The sequence below is a fragment of the Carassius auratus genome, chromosome 28 (assembly GCF_003368295.1).
Source record: "Carassius auratus strain Wakin chromosome 28, ASM336829v1, whole genome shotgun sequence".
Classification (NCBI taxonomy): Eukaryota; Metazoa; Chordata; class Actinopteri; order Cypriniformes; family Cyprinidae; genus Carassius; species Carassius auratus.
The window spans coordinates 19,565,581-19,584,496 of NC_039270.1; the positions used below are offsets into that span (position 1 = coordinate 19,565,581).

Sequence of the window (18,916 nt, forward strand, 5' to 3'; positions counted from 1 at the left end):
TTTTGCTAAAAAAAAAAAAAAAACATTAATTGCTCCTTCAGGAGTCCAGTTAACTGGGTCTTGGGCCCTTGGATTTCCTTTTAACAATTTGTTTAATGGTTGTGATTTTTCTGCATAACCTTCAATCCAACTACGACTGTAATTACATAGGCCCAAAAAGGATCTCAGCTCTCGAATGGTTTGAGGAATTGTATGTGTTTTAACAGCCTCACAGCAACTAGGGAAGTCACATGCATGGTTGTTGTCACCACTTACCTACTGTAGCAAACCTTTAAAAGACCAAGTCAATCATTTTGGATCCAAAAGCATCCAAAATGTTCTGGTGTTGCTAGAGGAGGAGTACAGTGAGAAGTGCTTGGTACCCAACCATGACGTTCAGTGGTAGTAAAGCTTTTATATAGGGATGGATGAGTGCTGAGAGAGTTGTGCTTTTTCAGTGCTGGCATGAATTCACACACTACTGTGATGAAATACAGAAACTTGAAACAGCAGATGCGACCCTCCCCTCATTGCCTCCATTATTGGACATTTTTTCAGCATGAAAATAAATATATTCATTCTCCCAAGGTGAAAATCCTTCAGTGAACATGTATTTCACTCAATCTTAACACTCTTAAGCAGCTGAGACAAGCTGAGCAAAACTCTCCATTAAAGACCATAAAATAATAATAATAATAATAATAATAATAATAATAATAATTTAAACAAAATTGGCTTGTTTTTTAAGATAATGTGTTACGGTTTATGCTGCCGGAAGAAACACGGAGCAGAGGATAAATGAAATAAGGCTTTTAATATATCCAACACATGGAGTACAGAGGTAGATACACGTAAGTAGTAAGTGAGTAGGAGGGACGAGGGAGCCCGGTGGAGCAGGTGGGATGCCAGGCCACGGTGGAGACGAGGGAGCTAAGAGCCAAGGCGGAGCCGCAGGGTCGAAGGACTGAGGAGGAGTCCAGGGCTCGGAGGCTGGAGGCGGAGACAGGGCCTTAACGCGCCAAGGCGGAGCTGGAGACTGGCAGTCCAGCGGCAAACCATCACTCCCAGATGGCGCGGACTGAGGGTGAGCTGCGGGACTGACTGGCACCAGCAGGGATGACGAGGAACTGGCTGGTCTAGGAGGAGGAGAGAGAGGAAGGATGGGAGGAAAGACAGGAGGATCAGGGCTGGATGGAACCAGCGGCAGTGGAGCAGAGGGACTGGCAGGTTTAGGAGGAGGTGGGAGAGGGAGGCTGGGAGGGAATACAGGAGACACAGAAGATTCAGAGCTGGGCGGTACCAGCGGAGACACAGAAGATTCAGAGCTGGGCGGAACCAGCGGACACACAGAAGATTCAGAGCTGGGCGGAACCAGCGGAGACACAGAAGATTCAGAGCTGGGCGGAACCAGCAGAGACACAGAAGATTCAGAGCTGGGCGGAAGCAGCTGAGACACAGAAGATTCAGAGCTGGGCGGAACCAGCGGAGACACAGAAGATTCAGAGCTGGGCGGAACCAGCGGAGACACAGGAAACTCAGGGCTGGGCGGAACCAGCGGAGAAACAGAAAATTACGGGCTGGGCGGAACCAGCGGAGAAACAGAAAATTCATAGCTGGACGGAACCAGTTGAGAAACAGAAAATTCATAGCTGGACGGAACCAGCGGAAATGGAGCAGAGGAAATGACTGGAGGAGGTAGGAGTGGGAGACTGAGAGGGTATACAGGGGAATCAGGGCTGGACGGAACCAGTTGAGAAACAGAAAATTACGGGCTGGGCGGAACCAGCGGAGAAACAGAAAATTCATAGCTGGACGGAACCAGTTGAGAAACAGAAAATTCATAGCTGGACGGAACCAGCGGAAATGGAGCAGAGGAAATGACTGGAGGAGGTAGGAGTGGGAGACTGAGAGGGTATACAGGGGAATCAGGGCTGGACGGAACCAGTTGAGAAACAGGAAAATTAGGGATTACCTCCATAGACCAGTCCATCAGATCCATAAGTTGCTCCATATTACCCGAGACCGGATATAGCTCACCCTCAGTCATGGATGTGTGGGCAGGGCTTTCCTCCACGCCCTCGATCTCCACTAAGACTCCCACGATGGACGGGGTTGCCGGCTCACAAACCGTCTGGTATGGTCCTCGAGAGAACGTCCTTCCTGCTCCAGCAGGAGGAGGAGGAATTTGGGGCTATAGAGGGAATCCATTGACACTACGAAAACGAAAAGACTGAAAAAACGGAAAACAAAACGGAGGGAAAACACGCAATTTTATACTCTCTTTTTGGGTCGGGTCTTCTGTTACGGTTTACGCTGCCGGAAGAAACACGAAGCAGAGGATAAATGAAATAAGGCTTTTAATATATCCAACACATGGAGTACAGAGGTAGACACACGTAAGTAGTAAGTGAGTAGACCCGACAAAACAGAACTGAAAGGACAAGGCTTATGTACAAAGGATAATTGGGGAAACACAGGTGGATGGCATGACTAAATTAACAGGGACATGGAACACATGGGGAATAGAATAGACACACCTGGGAACTAATCAAGCCAAACACGGGAGACGGAAACTGGGTCACAGGGGCAAAAACACACTAAAAGAGTCCAGGTATGTAACATAATGTTGGTTGCACTTTATTTTACAGTACATGTACTAACATGTACTTATAGTGTACTTACAATGTATTTATCTAAGAAAGTTCCGGTAACACAAGGTAACTACAATGGGGTAGGGTTAGGTTTAGGGGTAGGTTCAGGGTTAGTACCTAGTTGTTACATAGTTATATTAATTACTATAATAATAAGTACATAGTATGTACATGAGGAACAGGACTGTAAAATAAAGTGCTACCATAATGTTTAATATGTTTAAATTAATATTAGTGATCATTAAGAGAATATACAGTGGGGATCGAAAGTTTGGGCACCCCTTGCAGAATCTGTGAAAATATGAGTAATTTTCAAAAAATAACAGAGATCATACTAAATGCATGTTATTTTTTATTTAGTACTGTCCTGAGTAAGATATTGTACATAAAATATTTTAACATTTATTCCACCAGACAAAAAAAAATGCTGAAATTATTAAGATAACCCTACTCAAAAGTTTGGGAACCCTTGGTTCTTAATACTGTGTTCTGTTACCTGATGATCCTCGGCTGTCTTTCTGTTTTGTGATGGTTGTGCATGAGTCCCTTGTTTGTTCTGAACAGTTAAACTGAGCAGTGTTCTTCAGAAAAATCTTTAAGGTCCTGCAGATTCTTCAGTTTTCCAGTATCTTTGCATATTTGAACCCTTTCCAGCAGGGACTTTATGATTTTGAGATACACCTTATCACACTGAGGACATTTGAGGGACTCAAACACAATTATTTAAAAGATTCAAACATTCACTGATGCTCCAGAAGGAAACAAGATGCATTAAGAGCTGGGGGTGAAAACTTTTGTACACAATGAAGATGGCCAAATTTGTCTTATTTTGTGGAAATATATATTTTTTTCCATTTAGTTCTGCCCTTCGTAAGCAACAGAAGATACTTGTATGTTTCCCGGTACACAAATTAAGTACAATTTACCTTGATCTTCAAATTCCAAAAGTTTTCACCCCCCAGCTCTTAATGCATCTTGTTTCCTTCTGGAATGGGCGGATTCTATGTAGGCTCAAAATAACCCTGTCATTCAGTCTTTCCCCAGTTTTGTAGACCACTTCAGAGTGGTCTATGGAAAACCCGTGTGGGATTCTTTGATTGGAGAGAAACTATATAATTTAAAACAAGGCAAGATATCTGTTAATAATGCTCAGAAGTTCAGGACTCTCGCTGCCATAAGTGGGTGGAACGAACAAGCCCTCATCACCACCTACCGTCAGGGTTTGGATCCACAAGTGCAGTTGCATCTCGCTGCATACCATCGGGCTTGAACACTTCATCCAACTCTCCATCCGCTTCACCACTCATATGCAGTCGTGGATGCAACTGCACTTTTGGATCCAAACCCTGACGGAATTCCTCCACAAGTTTGACCTGGTATACATTGATGACATCCTAATCTACTCCCGGAGCTTGACCGAACATCGTTACCATGTTGCGGAGGTCCTGAAACACCTGAGGGAATACTGAGGGAATACCAACTCTACCTGAAAGCAGAAAATGCTCCTTACATCAGCCCTCAGTGCAGTTCCTTAGATAGATCATCGACTATGAGGGGAAGGTGGATGCCATCAGAAACTGGCCAAGTCCCTCAACCTTTGAAGAACTCCAACGTTTCCTCGGTTTGTCCAACTTCTATTGCCATTTCATCCAAAATTAGAGCTGAAGAACCCAACGCAATACTTCCCGAAAACCTTATTGTCAGCCCGATCTCCTGGTCCCCAGAAACCGTTCCCTCCTCAGAGACTCCCACCAATGCTCTGCCGGGTTGCCCTCCAGACTTACAATACATGGCACTGGTCACCCGGGGGTCAATAAAACCCTCTCCCTGCTAAAAGAGCATGGCATCTGACATCAGGAGGTACGTGCATGGATGTAAGGAATGTGCAGGGTCCTATCAACCAGGACAGAAGGACTGGCTGTCAACTAGGGACATTCGCGTCTACCGTGCCGTAAGCTGAGTCCCAGGTTCATTGGCCCGTTCACCATCACGGAGCAGATCATCCCTGTCACATATAAACTTCAACTCCCACCTGAGTACCGCATTCACCCCACATTCCACGTATCCCTCCTGAAACCTCACAATCCTTCTGTTCCTCTCTCCACAGAGCCTGGCGTAACCACAGCTGAGACCCCCCTTCCACTCATCCTGGATGATGGCGCTGCTTGGGAGGTTCGCGAAATCCTGGATTCCCAGTGTCGTGGCGGGTAACTCGAATACCTGGTGGATTGAGAAGACCACCATAACGTCGGGGTCCTGTCACAGACACGCCAGGCTCCAACACCACCCAATCTCAGCGCACTACCTCACTGGAATACTGATCACGCACACCTGCCATTCATCTACCCGCCCATCAGCAAACACTCAAAAGGCATTCACTCGCACTTCACCAATGTCCGGTCTTGTTTGCACATAGGACTCTCCTAACTGCTGACTTCAAGGACTCCTAGCATTGTACTTACCTCTCTCCAACGTCTCAAAGTTCCCTCCTGTCTCTACTGTGAGTGTGTGTGTATCCCTTGTCTTCATCACCATCTCCACCATCACCTTTCATATCACCATTCTGTCACGACTCGTAAAAGAGGAGGAAGCAAATGCAGGCAATCAGAAATGGTTTATTGAAAACTTGTCCAGAATGTAGGCAATGGTGATAGAAGGTCTACGGTGGCGTGAGAAGTGCTGGATGGTGAAGTCGGTGGTGAAGGTGAAGACGGTCAATGGATGAAACCAGGAACAGACCGGAACACTCACACGAAGACGACAACACGAACATAATCCAGAACACGAACACGGGAGACGGTAATCCAACTGTATGGCTGAAACATGGATGAGGATCTGACAACAGACAGAGAGATGGGTGAGTATTTATAGCTGAGTGGAGATGAGGATCAGCTGGAGCGAGACAATCAACATACAGGTGACAACAATTAACCAAACGAGCACATGGAGACTACGAGAGTACAAATACAAACACAAAACATGACACGGAGGAAACAATGGATTTCCTACCGTGACAGTACCCCCTCCCCTAGGACGTCACCTGACGTTCCCAGCCTGCCTTACCTGTAGATTGTAATCATCTATAAGGCGATGATCCAGTATGTCCCGAGCAGGAACCCACCTTCTCTCCTCCGGACCGTAACCTTCCCAATCCACCAAGTACTGAAATCCGCGTCCCCTCCGTCTAGAGTCCAGAATACGATTAACCAAATACGTGGTTTCCCCATTAACGATACGAGGCGGGGGGGGAACCGGGGCAGTCGGGTTAAGACGGGAAAAAATCACCGGTTTAATTTTGGATACATGGAACACGGGATGAACCCTCCTGTACGCCGGAGGAAGGCTAAGACGCACTGTTACCGGATTAATGATTTTGGTAACAGAAAACGGGCCAATAAATTTGGGAGCAAGCTTATTCGAAACGGAACGCATAGGAATATTCTGGGTTGAAAGCCACACTCTTTGACCGACGACGTAACGGGGAGGCTTCGACCGGTGGCGATCGGCCTTAGCCTTGGTGCGCGACCTAGCCTGGAGCAGAGCTCTGCGAGCTCTGGTCCAGGTGCGGTGACACCTCTGGACTAGTGCGTGTGCGGAGGGGACCGAAACCTCGGATTCCGTACTGACAAAATTAGGTGGTTGGTACCCTAAACTACACTTAAATGGAGACATGCCCGTAGATGACACTGGAAAAGAATTGTGTGCGTACTCCACAATTGAGAGTTGCTGACACCAGGACGAAGGATTATTGGAAGCCAAACATCGCAAAACCCTTTCGACATCCTGATTGGCTCGCTCGGTTTGACCATTGCTCTGGGGATGGAACCCGGAAGAAAGACTAACAGTCGCTCCTAACAATTTACAGAATTCTCGCCAAAATTTGGACACAAATTGGGGACCCCTGTCAGAAACCACGTCTGTCGGAAGGCCATGTATACGGAAGACGTGATCAATGACAGCTACCGCTGTTTCCTTGGCTGATGGTAATTTGGGCAAGGGAATGAAATGAGTCGCCTTCGAAAACCGGTCCACTATGGTTAAAATCACTGTATTGCCCTTAGAGGGCGGGAGGGCGGTAATGAAATCTAGCGAAATGTGGGACCAGGGTCTCGAAGGGACAGACAGCGGTAAGAGTAACCCATCTGGAGGTCGATTGGAAGTCTTACCAATAGCGCAAACTGAACAAGCCATGACGAAGTCGTGGACGTCACGAGCCATACCAGGCCACCAAAATCGTTGCTTGACTAGAAACCTAGTTCTACTAACCCCTGGGTGACAAGCAACACTGGAACAATGACCCCACTGGAGAACGTCTGACCGTAACCCCTCCGGCACAAACAATCGGTTCGAGCCGGGGGCGTTACCCCTTCTAAGGCAGTCAAAACCTTCGATTCGACCTCCCATCTGAGCGCGGAGATAATGATGGTCCCCGGTAAAATGGGCTCGGGAGTAGCAGTACGATCGGAACGCTCAAAAAGACGGGATAAAGCATCGGGTTTGATGTTTTTGGAACCCGGCCGGTAAGAAAGTGTAAAATCGAAACGACCGAAAAACAATGCCCACCGAACGTCAAACTAGGGGAGGTCAAAGCGGTCAGAGGCGCGGCTAGTTGGCTGAAATTGCGAATGAAACGCCGGTAAAAATTGGTGAACCCCAGAAATCTCTGCAGGGCCTTGCGAGACTCTGGGGATGGCCAATCTACCACAGCCTTAACCTTCTCAGGATCCATGCGAACACCCTCAGTCGAAATGATGTGTCCTAGAAAAGAAACAGACTGTGCATGAAAAACGCATTTCTCCGCCTTGACAAACAATCCATTCTCTAGCAACCGCAGAAGCACTCGTCGTACGTGTTGCACGTGTTCCTGGAGAGACGAAGAAAAAGTCAATATGTCATCCAGGTAAACATATATGAACAGATCGACCATGTCTCGCAACACGTCATTAACTAGTGCTTGGAAGACTGCTGGCGAGTTTGTTAGCCCGAAGGGCATCACGCAGTACTCAAAATGGCCTCTAGGGGTGTTAAAGGCAGTCTTCCACTCATCCCCCTCCCTGATGCGGACCAAATGATAAGCATTACGTAAGTCCAATTTAGTGAAAACGGACGCTCCCTGCAACCTCTCAAAAGCTGAAGACATAAGCGGCAAAGGATAGGTATTCTTTACCGTTATGTTGTTCAGCCCTCGGTAGTCAATGCAAGGTCGCAAGGATCCGTCCTTCTTTCCCACAAAAAAGAACCCCGCCCCCGCTGGAGAAGAAGAAGGGCGGATGAACCCCGTTGCTAGAGAACTGGATATATATTTTTCCATGGCCGCCGTCTCTGGAATAGACAAAGAATATAACTTGCCCTTAGGCGGAGAAGTACCTGGCAATAACTCTATCTCATAGTCATAGGGACGATGAGGAGGAAGAGAATCAGCCCGAGACTTACTGAACACCTCCTTCAGGTCGTGGTACTCCGCGGGCACATTAGCCAACTCCACTGCTTCCCCCTGAAACACAGACTCAGAAACATTAACACCAGCAGACAAAAGACAAGACAAATGACACTCCTCGCTCCAGCTAACCACCGATCCGAGGCGCCAATCGATCCTGGGGTTGTGTTTATGGAGCCAGGTGTGACCGAGAACAATGGGAGATTGAGGTGAGTCCGTGATGAAAAATAAAATCTCCTCCGTATGGTTACCAGATGTGATGAGAGGAACAGGTAAAGTGGTCTGTGTGATGACTGGCAGTCTGTGTCCGTTGAGTGCAAAGGGTGCAATGGGGTGTTTGAGGGAGGTGAGAGGAATGTTGAGCTTACTAGCGAACCTGAAGTCCATGAAACTACCCTCGGCCCCAGAATCCAACAAAGCGTGATGATCGAGTGCGTGGGTGGACCACCGTAGACTCACCGGAAGGAGTGTCGATGTAGATGAGGTCTTCCTGGCAGAGATCCCACCCGATAGTAGCCTCCGTTTTACTATCGGGCTTGGTCTTCTTAACGGACAGCGCTGGATGTGATGTTCTTGGCTGCCACAGTATAAACACAGTCCCAGGGATCTCCGCCTGATCCTCTCCTCCCGGGAGAGCCGAGCTCGCCCCACCTGCATGGGTTCAAGATCTCCAGGTGGGCTGACCGCAACCTCTGAGCGCTGACGCTGAACCTCCGGTCTGGTCGCGAGAACTGCTCTCCCCCTCCGTCTGGCGGCTTGGTCGAGTCGGTTGTCTACTCTGATGGCGAGGTCAATCAGGCCATTGAGAGAAGTGGGGAGCTCAACGGCGCGGATCTCCTGTTGGATGCGGTCAGCCAACCCATGCAGGAAGTGATCCCACTGCGCCTCTTCGTTCCACTTACACTCCGCCGCCAGGGTGCGGAACTCGATAGAATAGTCAGATACGGACCTGTCTTCCTGACATAGGTCCGTGAGAAGTCTCATCTCCTCCGAAAGGGCGTGGAACGAGGCACAGCAGCTGTCTTGGTTCTCCCACACCGCCGTCCCCCAGAGGGCAGCCCTCCCCGTCAGAAGTGACAAGACGAATGCCACCCTCATCTCCTCGGTGGTAAACGTGCGGGGCTGCAGGGCGAAGTGCAGAGAACAATGTGACAGAAATGATCGACAAAACTTTGGCTCACCCTCATATTCCTCAGGGATGGGGAGGCATGGTTCGGACTGGGAAATCCCCCCGGAGACGATCGGCGGTGTGGGTGGCGTGGGAGGCGCAGCGGGTGGCGGTTGTTGTTGTTGTTGAGCCTGGAGAGCGAGCTCGGACACCTTCGTCACCATTGCTTGGAAAGCTCGACCCATCTCATCTATCGCCTTGTCTTGGCAATCCATACGACCAACGGCTCTCTGCAGAAATTCCTCCAGATGAGATGGGGAGCGATCGCCTGCTGCTTCCATGATGGTCAGATCCTACTGTCACGACTCGTAAAAGAGGAGGAAGCAAATGCAGGCAATCAGAAATGGTTTATTGAAAACTTGTCCAGAATGTAGGCAATGGTGATAGAAGGTCTACGGTGGCGTGAGAAGTGCTGGATGGTGAAGTCGGTGGTGAAGGTGAAGACGGTCAATGGATGAAACCAGGAACAGACCGGAACACTCACACGAAGACGACAACACGAACATAATCCAGAACACGAACACGGGAGACGGTAATCCAACTGTATGGCTGAAACATGAATGAGGATCTGACAACAGACAGAGAGATGGGTGAGTATTTATAGCTGAGTGGAGATGAGGATCAGCTGGAGCGAGACAATCAACATACAGGTGACAACAATTAACCAAACGAGCACATGGAGACTACGAGAGTACAAATACAAACACAAAACATGACACGGAGGAAACAATGGATTTCCTACCGTGACACATTCAGCTCAACTCCAAGGACAGTATCACTTCCCATTCATCTTACATCTGCTTTTGTAAATAAAACCATTACCTGCCATCTCTGGTCTCCGACACTTCTGTCCTGTAACATAGTGTAAGTTAAAGCTATAAGAGTAAAATCAATAAATACACTCAATTCATCCATAAAATTCAAAACACCTGATTTCATGTTGCACATATCATGTTGACATTCATATTTTCTCTAATCAATGAATTTTAATTGTGAACATAATTTGAATAGTTATACTCTGCATCTACATTTCCTTTAACTCAGTGGTTTTCAACCTGTGGTCTTTGACATGGTCCCCTAGTGGGTCGCGGTGGCATTGAAGTTGGGCCGCCAATTACTTTTAAAATAAATAATAATATTGTTAATATATGTAAAAATGTCTAAGTCAAAACATAACATCATTTCATATATATAATTAAGTAACAAAAAAATACTAAAATTGTTAGTATTATAATAAACCACAAATTTATCTATTTTTGCTGCATATGCTACAAAACAACAGATTCAAATGTGCATAAATGGCTTTCAGTGTGTTCCCTTCTGACTGCTTGCTCCGCTGACTGTCTACCCGCTGCCGAGCTCTGCTTGGATCTTTTCCCGTTTTGCTGAGTGCCGCCAGTCCGAGTTATTTTCTGTTAATTAATCGAAATCGCCATAAAATAATGATTTGAGCGATTTCTAAAGCACTTTATAGCACCATTTTCCGCGTCCCTGACCTCCCGCAGTATGCTATCCGATCCAATCAGAATGCAACGTACCTAGCGCAAGAACAGAACAGACTGGGCAAATGCCTATGTAACTCCAGGTTCGCGCTCATGCATTATTTTAATGTACTTTCGCGTTACAATAACTCGCTGTTGCTTCTGCACCGCTCACACATATGTAAACCTGTTTAATGTATAACAAATCTATTTTAACACCTGAGGCACCGCTACAATTAATGAGCTCTATGAACAATGCATGGGAAAAAAAGTCCCTGGACACAGGATTTATTTATTTATATTGTTTGCTTTAAGTCTATAAATTTTGTTACACCCTTATTATAGTGAGTATTTTTACTTATGTCTGTTTTAGAGACGTTACAACTTTTTGATATAGCTCTAATTGGTTTTCTTTTGGAAATATGTTTCAAACTCATCCTGAATGCATTTAGCATATGTGTGTGTGCCAAAACAGTTAACAATCTAGCTTCTGAGTAAATTATTAACTTAAAAGTGGGGTCAGTTAATTTTTTGCAGTGGGCCGTGCAAACATATGTGTTTGGTTGTGTCGGCCGTGAGTTGAAAAAGGTTGGGAACCACTGCTTTAACTTAATTTCTTTCTTCACTCCACAGTTTCAGCTTCATGCCTCATCTTCTCTTATGCTCTCACTTTCCTTTCTTCCATCTCTGACTTGAAATTTCTATCTGCACACCTACGTTTTATGAATGTCAATTCTACATGACAATAGATAAATAAATTAATAAAAATAAACCTGGCAATGTTTACTGCATTTGGCTAACTGATACTTATCACAGAACTTACTTTTTATTGCCCTTCTTTGGTTTGGATTGCTTCTATTGTCATTTGTAAGTCGCTTTGTAAGTGTCTGCTACATGCCTATGTACATGAAAATCATCAGTGAATGTTAGTTTATTAAGGGATGTGAATTAGTAAAGTTTCAAAGTGGCCCACTTTATCTAGCACCAAAGTATGCCAGCAATATTTACCCTACAAGAAAAACTAACAAATTTAACAAATCCTTTGTGCTTTAATTCATGTTAATAAATATCACTGTCACAATAATATTTGTTTCTTTGGCAAGGAACTGTACAAGTTTGAAATAAATATCGGAGTGTCAAAGAGTTTGCTTTTATTTAATGAGTTCTTCTTTGAGATGTGGTCACACCCACATACATTTTACCTGTTAAAACTGAGATGACAGTGGACCATAAAATTGTTGGCAAGAGGGTGGACCATAAAAAGTTATTACATTCACATTTATTCATTTTGCAATAGCTTTCCTTTTTCTTTGTTTTCTTTTTTTGTACTGGCACTCTTGAATTTCTGTTCAGATTCTAAATGTACAGTTATCAGTACATAAAAGCCAATGCATAATAATATATGTGACAATAATCTGCAGCAATCATGAGTGTTTCAGCTGCATCATGCTCAAATCTGTTTCAAAGCGAGGTCCGGTCACAGAAGTCACTGGAATGTCAATGTTTATTTGAGCATATATTTTTTATGTACATAGCCTACACTAGTGTTGAGAAATGGCTTGAGAACCTCCCCTTTGCTTTGTGAAAGGTTTTTGTAGCAAACTCAAAAAGCCAGGATTTGTTTGAACATGCACACTTAGTCAGGATTTAGCTTTCTTGTGAAATGAAACTTAGTCCTTCAGCCTGACTGAAACTTAAGGTAGACTTGTGATTGGACAGTGCTTGTGATCTCACATTGCTTGACCTCATTTAGCAGATATTTAAATGAAAGCAAGACGGTTCGTAAGTCTTCAGTAAGAACCTTCATTAATTGTGTTCATCCTGCTTTGTTATTTTAAAGAGTTTCCAGCAAGAAAATGACCAAGTATATTTTATGGACATTGCTGTTTTTCCATGTGTCAGCACAGCGTTGGACCCTGTTTGGTTAGTAGTTTATACAACTGTTTTAAAATTATGTAATGTCATTTGCATTTGCACTTTCTTTATAAATATTACACAACATGCACGTGTCTACAAATATAAGACTATACTACTACCTCAGGGGCTGGAGCTGAAGTCTACAGGAATGTGGTTCTCCAGGACCGTCATTGGCCATTCCTGGAGAGCTGGAGAGCCTGGATACCCTTATGAAACAAAAATATATTGCAGTATATTGGAAAATATCATGCAATATATTAGGCATATATTCTTATATATATTTATTTTTTCCAATATATTGCAATATATTGAAAGCGGCAATCATTTGTATATTTTGCAATATATTATATAATATATGTATCATCAATATATTATTAAATGTATTCAAATATATAAAATATTAGAAAATAAATAAAGGGAAAATAATATATTACAATATATCACAATATATTTTAAGAAATATATTGGTAAATATATTTTCCTTTCGTAAGGGTAATCAAACATACCTAAAAAAGCTAATTAATGTCTAAAGGTTTCCTACAGGCAAATCAGTTTTTATAAAGGTTGTACCAAAACTCTGCACAACTGTGGCTCACCAAGACCAACTTTGGCATGTACTATTACCATTAAATCTTGGCAAAGCTGTTTATCTTAAATGTAGCCTTCATTGTTTTGCAGATTGTTAGACATGGACTTTCTGTCCAATGTTTATGAACCCTCTAAATAAACAAGCGTATTTTTCGCAAACAGATGAAGAGTCAAAGCCTAAACGTGAGAGCAGAGTCCGATTGGTGGGGAATTTGCCTTCTTCTGGTCGTGTGGAGGTCTACCATGATGGACAGTGGGGTACAGTTTGTGATGACGGATGGGAACTGGCTGAAGCACAAGTGGTGTGTCGTCAACTGGGCTTTCCTGGAGCGATATCATTTACACCTGGAGGAAAATATGGAGAAGGTATAAATGCAGAATTAAAAGAGAATTTAAATGTTATATTTAAAAGTGCTGTGATAATAAAAGTAGCATATTTGACATGTGTTCTGTTATACTTTTTAGGCTCTGGTCCAATCTGGCTGGATGACATGAACTGTAAAGGCTCGGAGAGCTCATTGTCTGAATGCAGCTTCAAAGGTTGGGGTGTTACTGACTGCTCACATAAAGAGGACGCAGGAGTGGTCTGTGAGACTGGTAAGACATCTACTGGATCATGCTGAAATTACAATGCTTGCTTGTGGGAATAGATTTAGGCCCTGTAATTCTCTATTGCCTAATTGTCTTTTCTTATATTATTAATTTTGTCTTGGTTTTGTTCAGATGTTTTATTACTACAACATTAATTCTATGAATGCAAGCATAGTCAAATATTCAGTGTCATTTAAAAAAGCATATTTATTCATTGAAAAATTTATGAGTGTTGCACTCCATATCTGTGGCAAAGTGCAGAAACTAAAATGGTCCCAGATGTCACCCACTAGGCTACACAACATCTATCCGCCGCTAGGGATCGCTGTTAAACATTTAATTTCCGACCAGTTTTAAACATTTTAAAGGGGTCATATGATGTTGCTAAAAAGTACATTATTTTGTGTATTTGGTGTATAATGTGTTTATGTGGTTTAAGATCTAAAACCTTCTGAAACACATATTTTTTTTTTACAAAGCTCATCGTTCTGAAAAGCGAGGTGTGCTCTGATTGGCCAGATATCCAGTGCATTGTGATTGGCCAAATGACTCAAGCGTGTTATGGAAATTTTACGCCCTATACTTTGATGCTGTGTCCCAGTCAGAAAACCGTCACACAAAAGACAAAAACAATAAAACCCATTAACAACAAGCCATTTGTTGCATCACTTACCTCCATGTCATTCCAAACCGTAAAAGTTTTGTTTCCATTATCCTCATTTGTAAGTCACTTTGGATAAAAGTGTCTGCTAAATGAATAAATGTAAATGTTATGTAATGCATTACTTTCCATAAAGAGTAACCAGGTAACACTGATTACAACAAGGGTGTTTCTATGAAAAACAACATTTCCACTGGGAGTTTAATCTATTTTACTACCTTTTCTTTGCAGGTACAAACATAACCAGCAATCGTCAGTTCTTTCTGGATAACAGCCTGGGTTTATCTGATGATCTTGGTCTTCTGTTTGATAGTGGAGATGTTTGTGATTTCAGAATTAATGTACAAGACACCAGTGAGAAGGAAGAACTGACATTTTGTGTGCACAGAATGATCCTCATGATTTATCCAGAGCTAAACATAACAAATAATTCCAGAAACCTCACAGTTGATGTCAGCCAGACTTGCCATCCTCATGTCTCTGCTTTTCTCAGGTAACTTTCTGAAGACCGCTTCTTTATTTTATTCCTCTCAGTTGAACAATGGCTATCATCAGCAGTCCAGTCAAAATAGTTTTCTTAAGTAGATATCCAATTGCTCTGCTCTTATGCTAAGAGGGAAAAGTGTCCACTGTCTGTGTGACAGACAAAGGAACATAAGTTTAAAAGACTATATACAGTTTAACCTAGGTGGAGCTGAGCTTTAGCTGATATGGGTTTGCATCCAGTGGTTTGAAATGCATTTGTTCACTCAATCTCTATTTCTTGCTGTTTGTTGGGCAAGCTGAAATGGAAGCCTCCGATACCAAAGAAACTAAGAAATAAAAAGCTGTAATGTGGTTAGTTTTGTGAAACTTGCACTCAGTGCCCTTAGCAGTTTGCCATGCATCTCTTAGTAATGAGGTGTATAGGTGCCTAGGGTAGTATGCAGTTAGACAATGTTTTTTTTATGTAGTGTATTCAAGCCTTTAAATTGATTATTTTAAGTTATTGTAGCCACCAGTTACAACCACAAATTACATTATTTCCTGAGAAAGATTCAACGGTATCTGTTTTTGCTTAGGTATTTGTACACACGGCAGATTGATGTTTCCATCATGTCAGCTCAATGTCTGCATCAGCTGGCGTACATCTTTGGAGTTAAGAAGCTTATGGAGGATGTCGGCCGGGCCTTCACTTCACTCCTTCCTGAAGACAACACTTTCCATACACAGGTATCCATGTACGAGTACGGTGTTCGCACAGGTGACCTTGTTCTTCAAGACAACGTCCTTCAGTATCTTTCCTGGAACTGTGAGTTCCTCATAAGCTCTCCAGTGTGGAGCACCATCTCGTTTCACATGATGGATGCTCTTCTGCAGCGCTCAGACCTGATTGTGAAGGATGAAGCTTTTCTTCTTGAAGCTCTGGAGACATGGGTCAAAGACAAAGGTGATGAGATTAGTTCAGATCAACAGGCAAGTCTCCTGAATCACATCCGTTTCCTCTTGATCCCAGTGGATAAACTCTATGAAATGCAGTTTTCCTCAAGCGCTCTCCGTCAGAATCATGAGAAACTCTACCTAACTGGTCTGCTCAGAGGTTTTCAGTTCAACGCTCTGCCTTTCTCTAAGATCAGGAATCAAATGGATAACATGAGTAGTGAGTATCTACCCAGAATCTACACTGGAGATGAGTGGAGTGTATTTATCAATGACACAACCGTCAATTACCCATACCATCAGTACTACTACAGCCAAAATAACAGAACACAAACATTCTCCACTCCAGCACACCCCAGTGCTCTTTACAGAGAAAAAAATGTCCAGTGGCAAGCCCATGTGTTTCTTAGTGCTCAGGAATGCTCTAACTATGGTATTTCATGTTATTCTTTTCCTGTTGCAAGGTTTCTCGCAAATGGTAATCAGTACATGTACACTAGCACCATTCGCTACAGCAATAGGTTCATTCTCAGCTGTAAGAATGAAAACAACGTCTTTCATGTTCAAGATTTCAAAAACGACATGGCAGTGGTTCCAAATAACGGCAGTATGGGTCTGCCAAACCCCTGTCCTGATGACTACAGTTTCAGATTTGTAGTACGTCCAGAGTATATCTGAATGAAAGCTGTTAATATCATCGCATTTTCTACCAGTGATAAAGTTTAGGTCTGCTTATACAGTTCAATCAAATTAAAATAATGATTAACCTTCATTTATAATGATTAATGTCGGTTTATGATCATTATAATAATAAGTGAATGTTTTTAATCATTTTGATTATTTCATGTAATGATCTGATTGCTAGACATTAACATGTTTGATTGTTTAAAGATGCATTTAAAATCATACAAAAAAAATAAATAAAACATTTTCATAATTTCTTGTGTTATTTTCTCATGTTTTCATGCTACCCTGTTGGTAAGTTTGTAAGAAATGGTACATTTATTTAAACTCGCTTTTAATTGTGCAAATATTAACATTCCTAAAAACAATTAATTGTAAAACCATCCTATGCCAGTACAGGATGATACACAGTTTCTATACTTTAATAATTTTTTTTGTCATATTCTAAGTAAAATGAAACAGTATGAAAAAAAAAAATAGATACTGAGCTACTTTACAATAATGCAATACTGAGCAAAAATGATTTCTGATAAATATAACATAAGTATTTAATGTATTATTATTATTATCTTATTATCATTTCCGAAGAATGTTGAACCTTTTTTAACTGTGTCCAGAATCTGAGCACAGTTGGTTTGTTTGAGCTGTGCCCTATACTGTACAGACATGAATTTGCTTGTCCTTCAGCCTGAAGCTTATTCATTTCACTTCAGTGTGAAAGGACTTTAACATTCTCCAAAATATAACTTTTTATATTAAAAACAAACAAGAAAGCCAAAGCACAGATGAGAAAAAGTAATGCAAAAGTATAATAACAAATTACTTTTCATAAAATATTAATAACGCAATAAATCAGTTACCTTTTGAGGGAGCAATGCAATACTGAAATGCATTACTTTTAAAAGTAACTTTCTGATACAAATCTTCATTCCATGGGAATGCACAGACTGTCTGAATAAGAACATGCGCCATATTTTCTATATTCACATTCACCCATCCATTAACAAAAACACAAAAGCAGTCAATTATATATATTTTTTTCCCTGCTGGTCTAAATATGCTGTACTCCTTTGTAATGTTTTATGATGATTGCACTCAGATGTTTCTAAAAATTCTCTGTCCAGTAAGAAAGCAGAGTAGATTTGATGAAACCTTTCAAGCATAACACATTTGAGAATAGCTTTTGAATAGTCAAAAAAAGGAAATTCCGTAAACATGTTCCCTCTCACTATAAAAACATGTACAATTCTTGTAAACATGTCTGATAGAGATCTTCTGAAAGTCTGAACTAGTTCACTCTAATTTACAGTTGAGCAGCATATTGTGTATTTTTCCAGTCTAGTGAAAATTTCCTGTAGCAGGCCACAGAGTTAAACATAATAAAATGTTGCCATGAAGTTTTAGATAACACCTCAGTACACCATGACACATTTCAGAGGAAATGTGAATACATTTTAAGTTTTAAAGGTTTGGTTGAGAGTTTAAAAAACAAAAGTGTTACCATGAGTAATGCTGTTTTGATGAGTTTGTTCTGAGAAATACATTAAATAACTAGTTATTGTGTTAGAACTTGTTCTGTGTCTCGCCAGGCTCTTGAAATACTTTGAGATGTCTCACATCAATGACATTAAAAAGGCACACTCACATCACAGTTGCACAATTATGTTATTTCCTTGGTGAGAACTATTTGTGTCTGGATAAAATAGCACTTTGTTCTTCATTTATAACAAACTGTTGAGAGCTACTCTTTAAAATCACTATACTCGAGGACTTTTTTCTTCATTCATTAAAATGTTAATTCTTGAACATGTTTTACTGTTCATTCATTTTTCTTTTTCTTTTTTCAATAAATATTTTATATACAGGTTGTATTGCTTCTTATACCCAGACCATGATTTTATAAATATATCTGGGGCAAAAAAATAAAATAAAATAAAATAAATGATTAATTGAGTTGGGGGTGCTGCTCTTTAATCCACAGAAAAAATCCAGATTCACTCGTAGGCTCTGGTGTTGTTATGTTGAAATAATAGGTATAGAGCTGCTAATCGGTGCAGCAGTGATAGGGAAAGCTATGAACAATTAGAAGAGGAGCGTGCCAATAAGTGAACCCTGAGGTACCTCAGTGCTTTGTGATACTTGTAAGGATGGGATGGTGAATTGGATACAGTAAAAAAATAAAATAAAATGTTCATAACTTACATTTTTATTCTAACATGCTGTTCATGTTAGCCAGATGTTTCTATCCCCATCATTCTCAAAACATGTGTTCACTGTAAAGTGGTCCCGTAGATTTCTTCTTTAAAATTATGTAATAATATTTCACTTGTATTCCCTACA

General features: G+C 42.1%; 2 protein-coding genes across 2 annotated transcripts in view; both read left to right on the forward strand.

Moving 5' to 3' along the window:
* The window catches only part of LOC113047539 (uncharacterized), a 402,993-nt gene that overhangs the window by 214,046 nt on the left and 170,031 nt on the right, over positions 1-18,916 (forward strand).
* On the forward strand, positions 12,365-16,826 carry LOC113047552 (galectin-3-binding protein A-like). The gene is made up of 5 exons (XM_026208926.1): positions 12,365-12,639; positions 13,384-13,587; positions 13,687-13,818; positions 14,705-14,966; positions 15,535-16,826. Exons 1-5 carry the CDS (start codon positions 12,573-12,575, stop codon positions 16,568-16,570), a joined length of 1,701 nt encoding a protein of 566 aa, XP_026064711.1. The 5' UTR covers positions 12,365-12,572; the 3' UTR covers positions 16,571-16,826.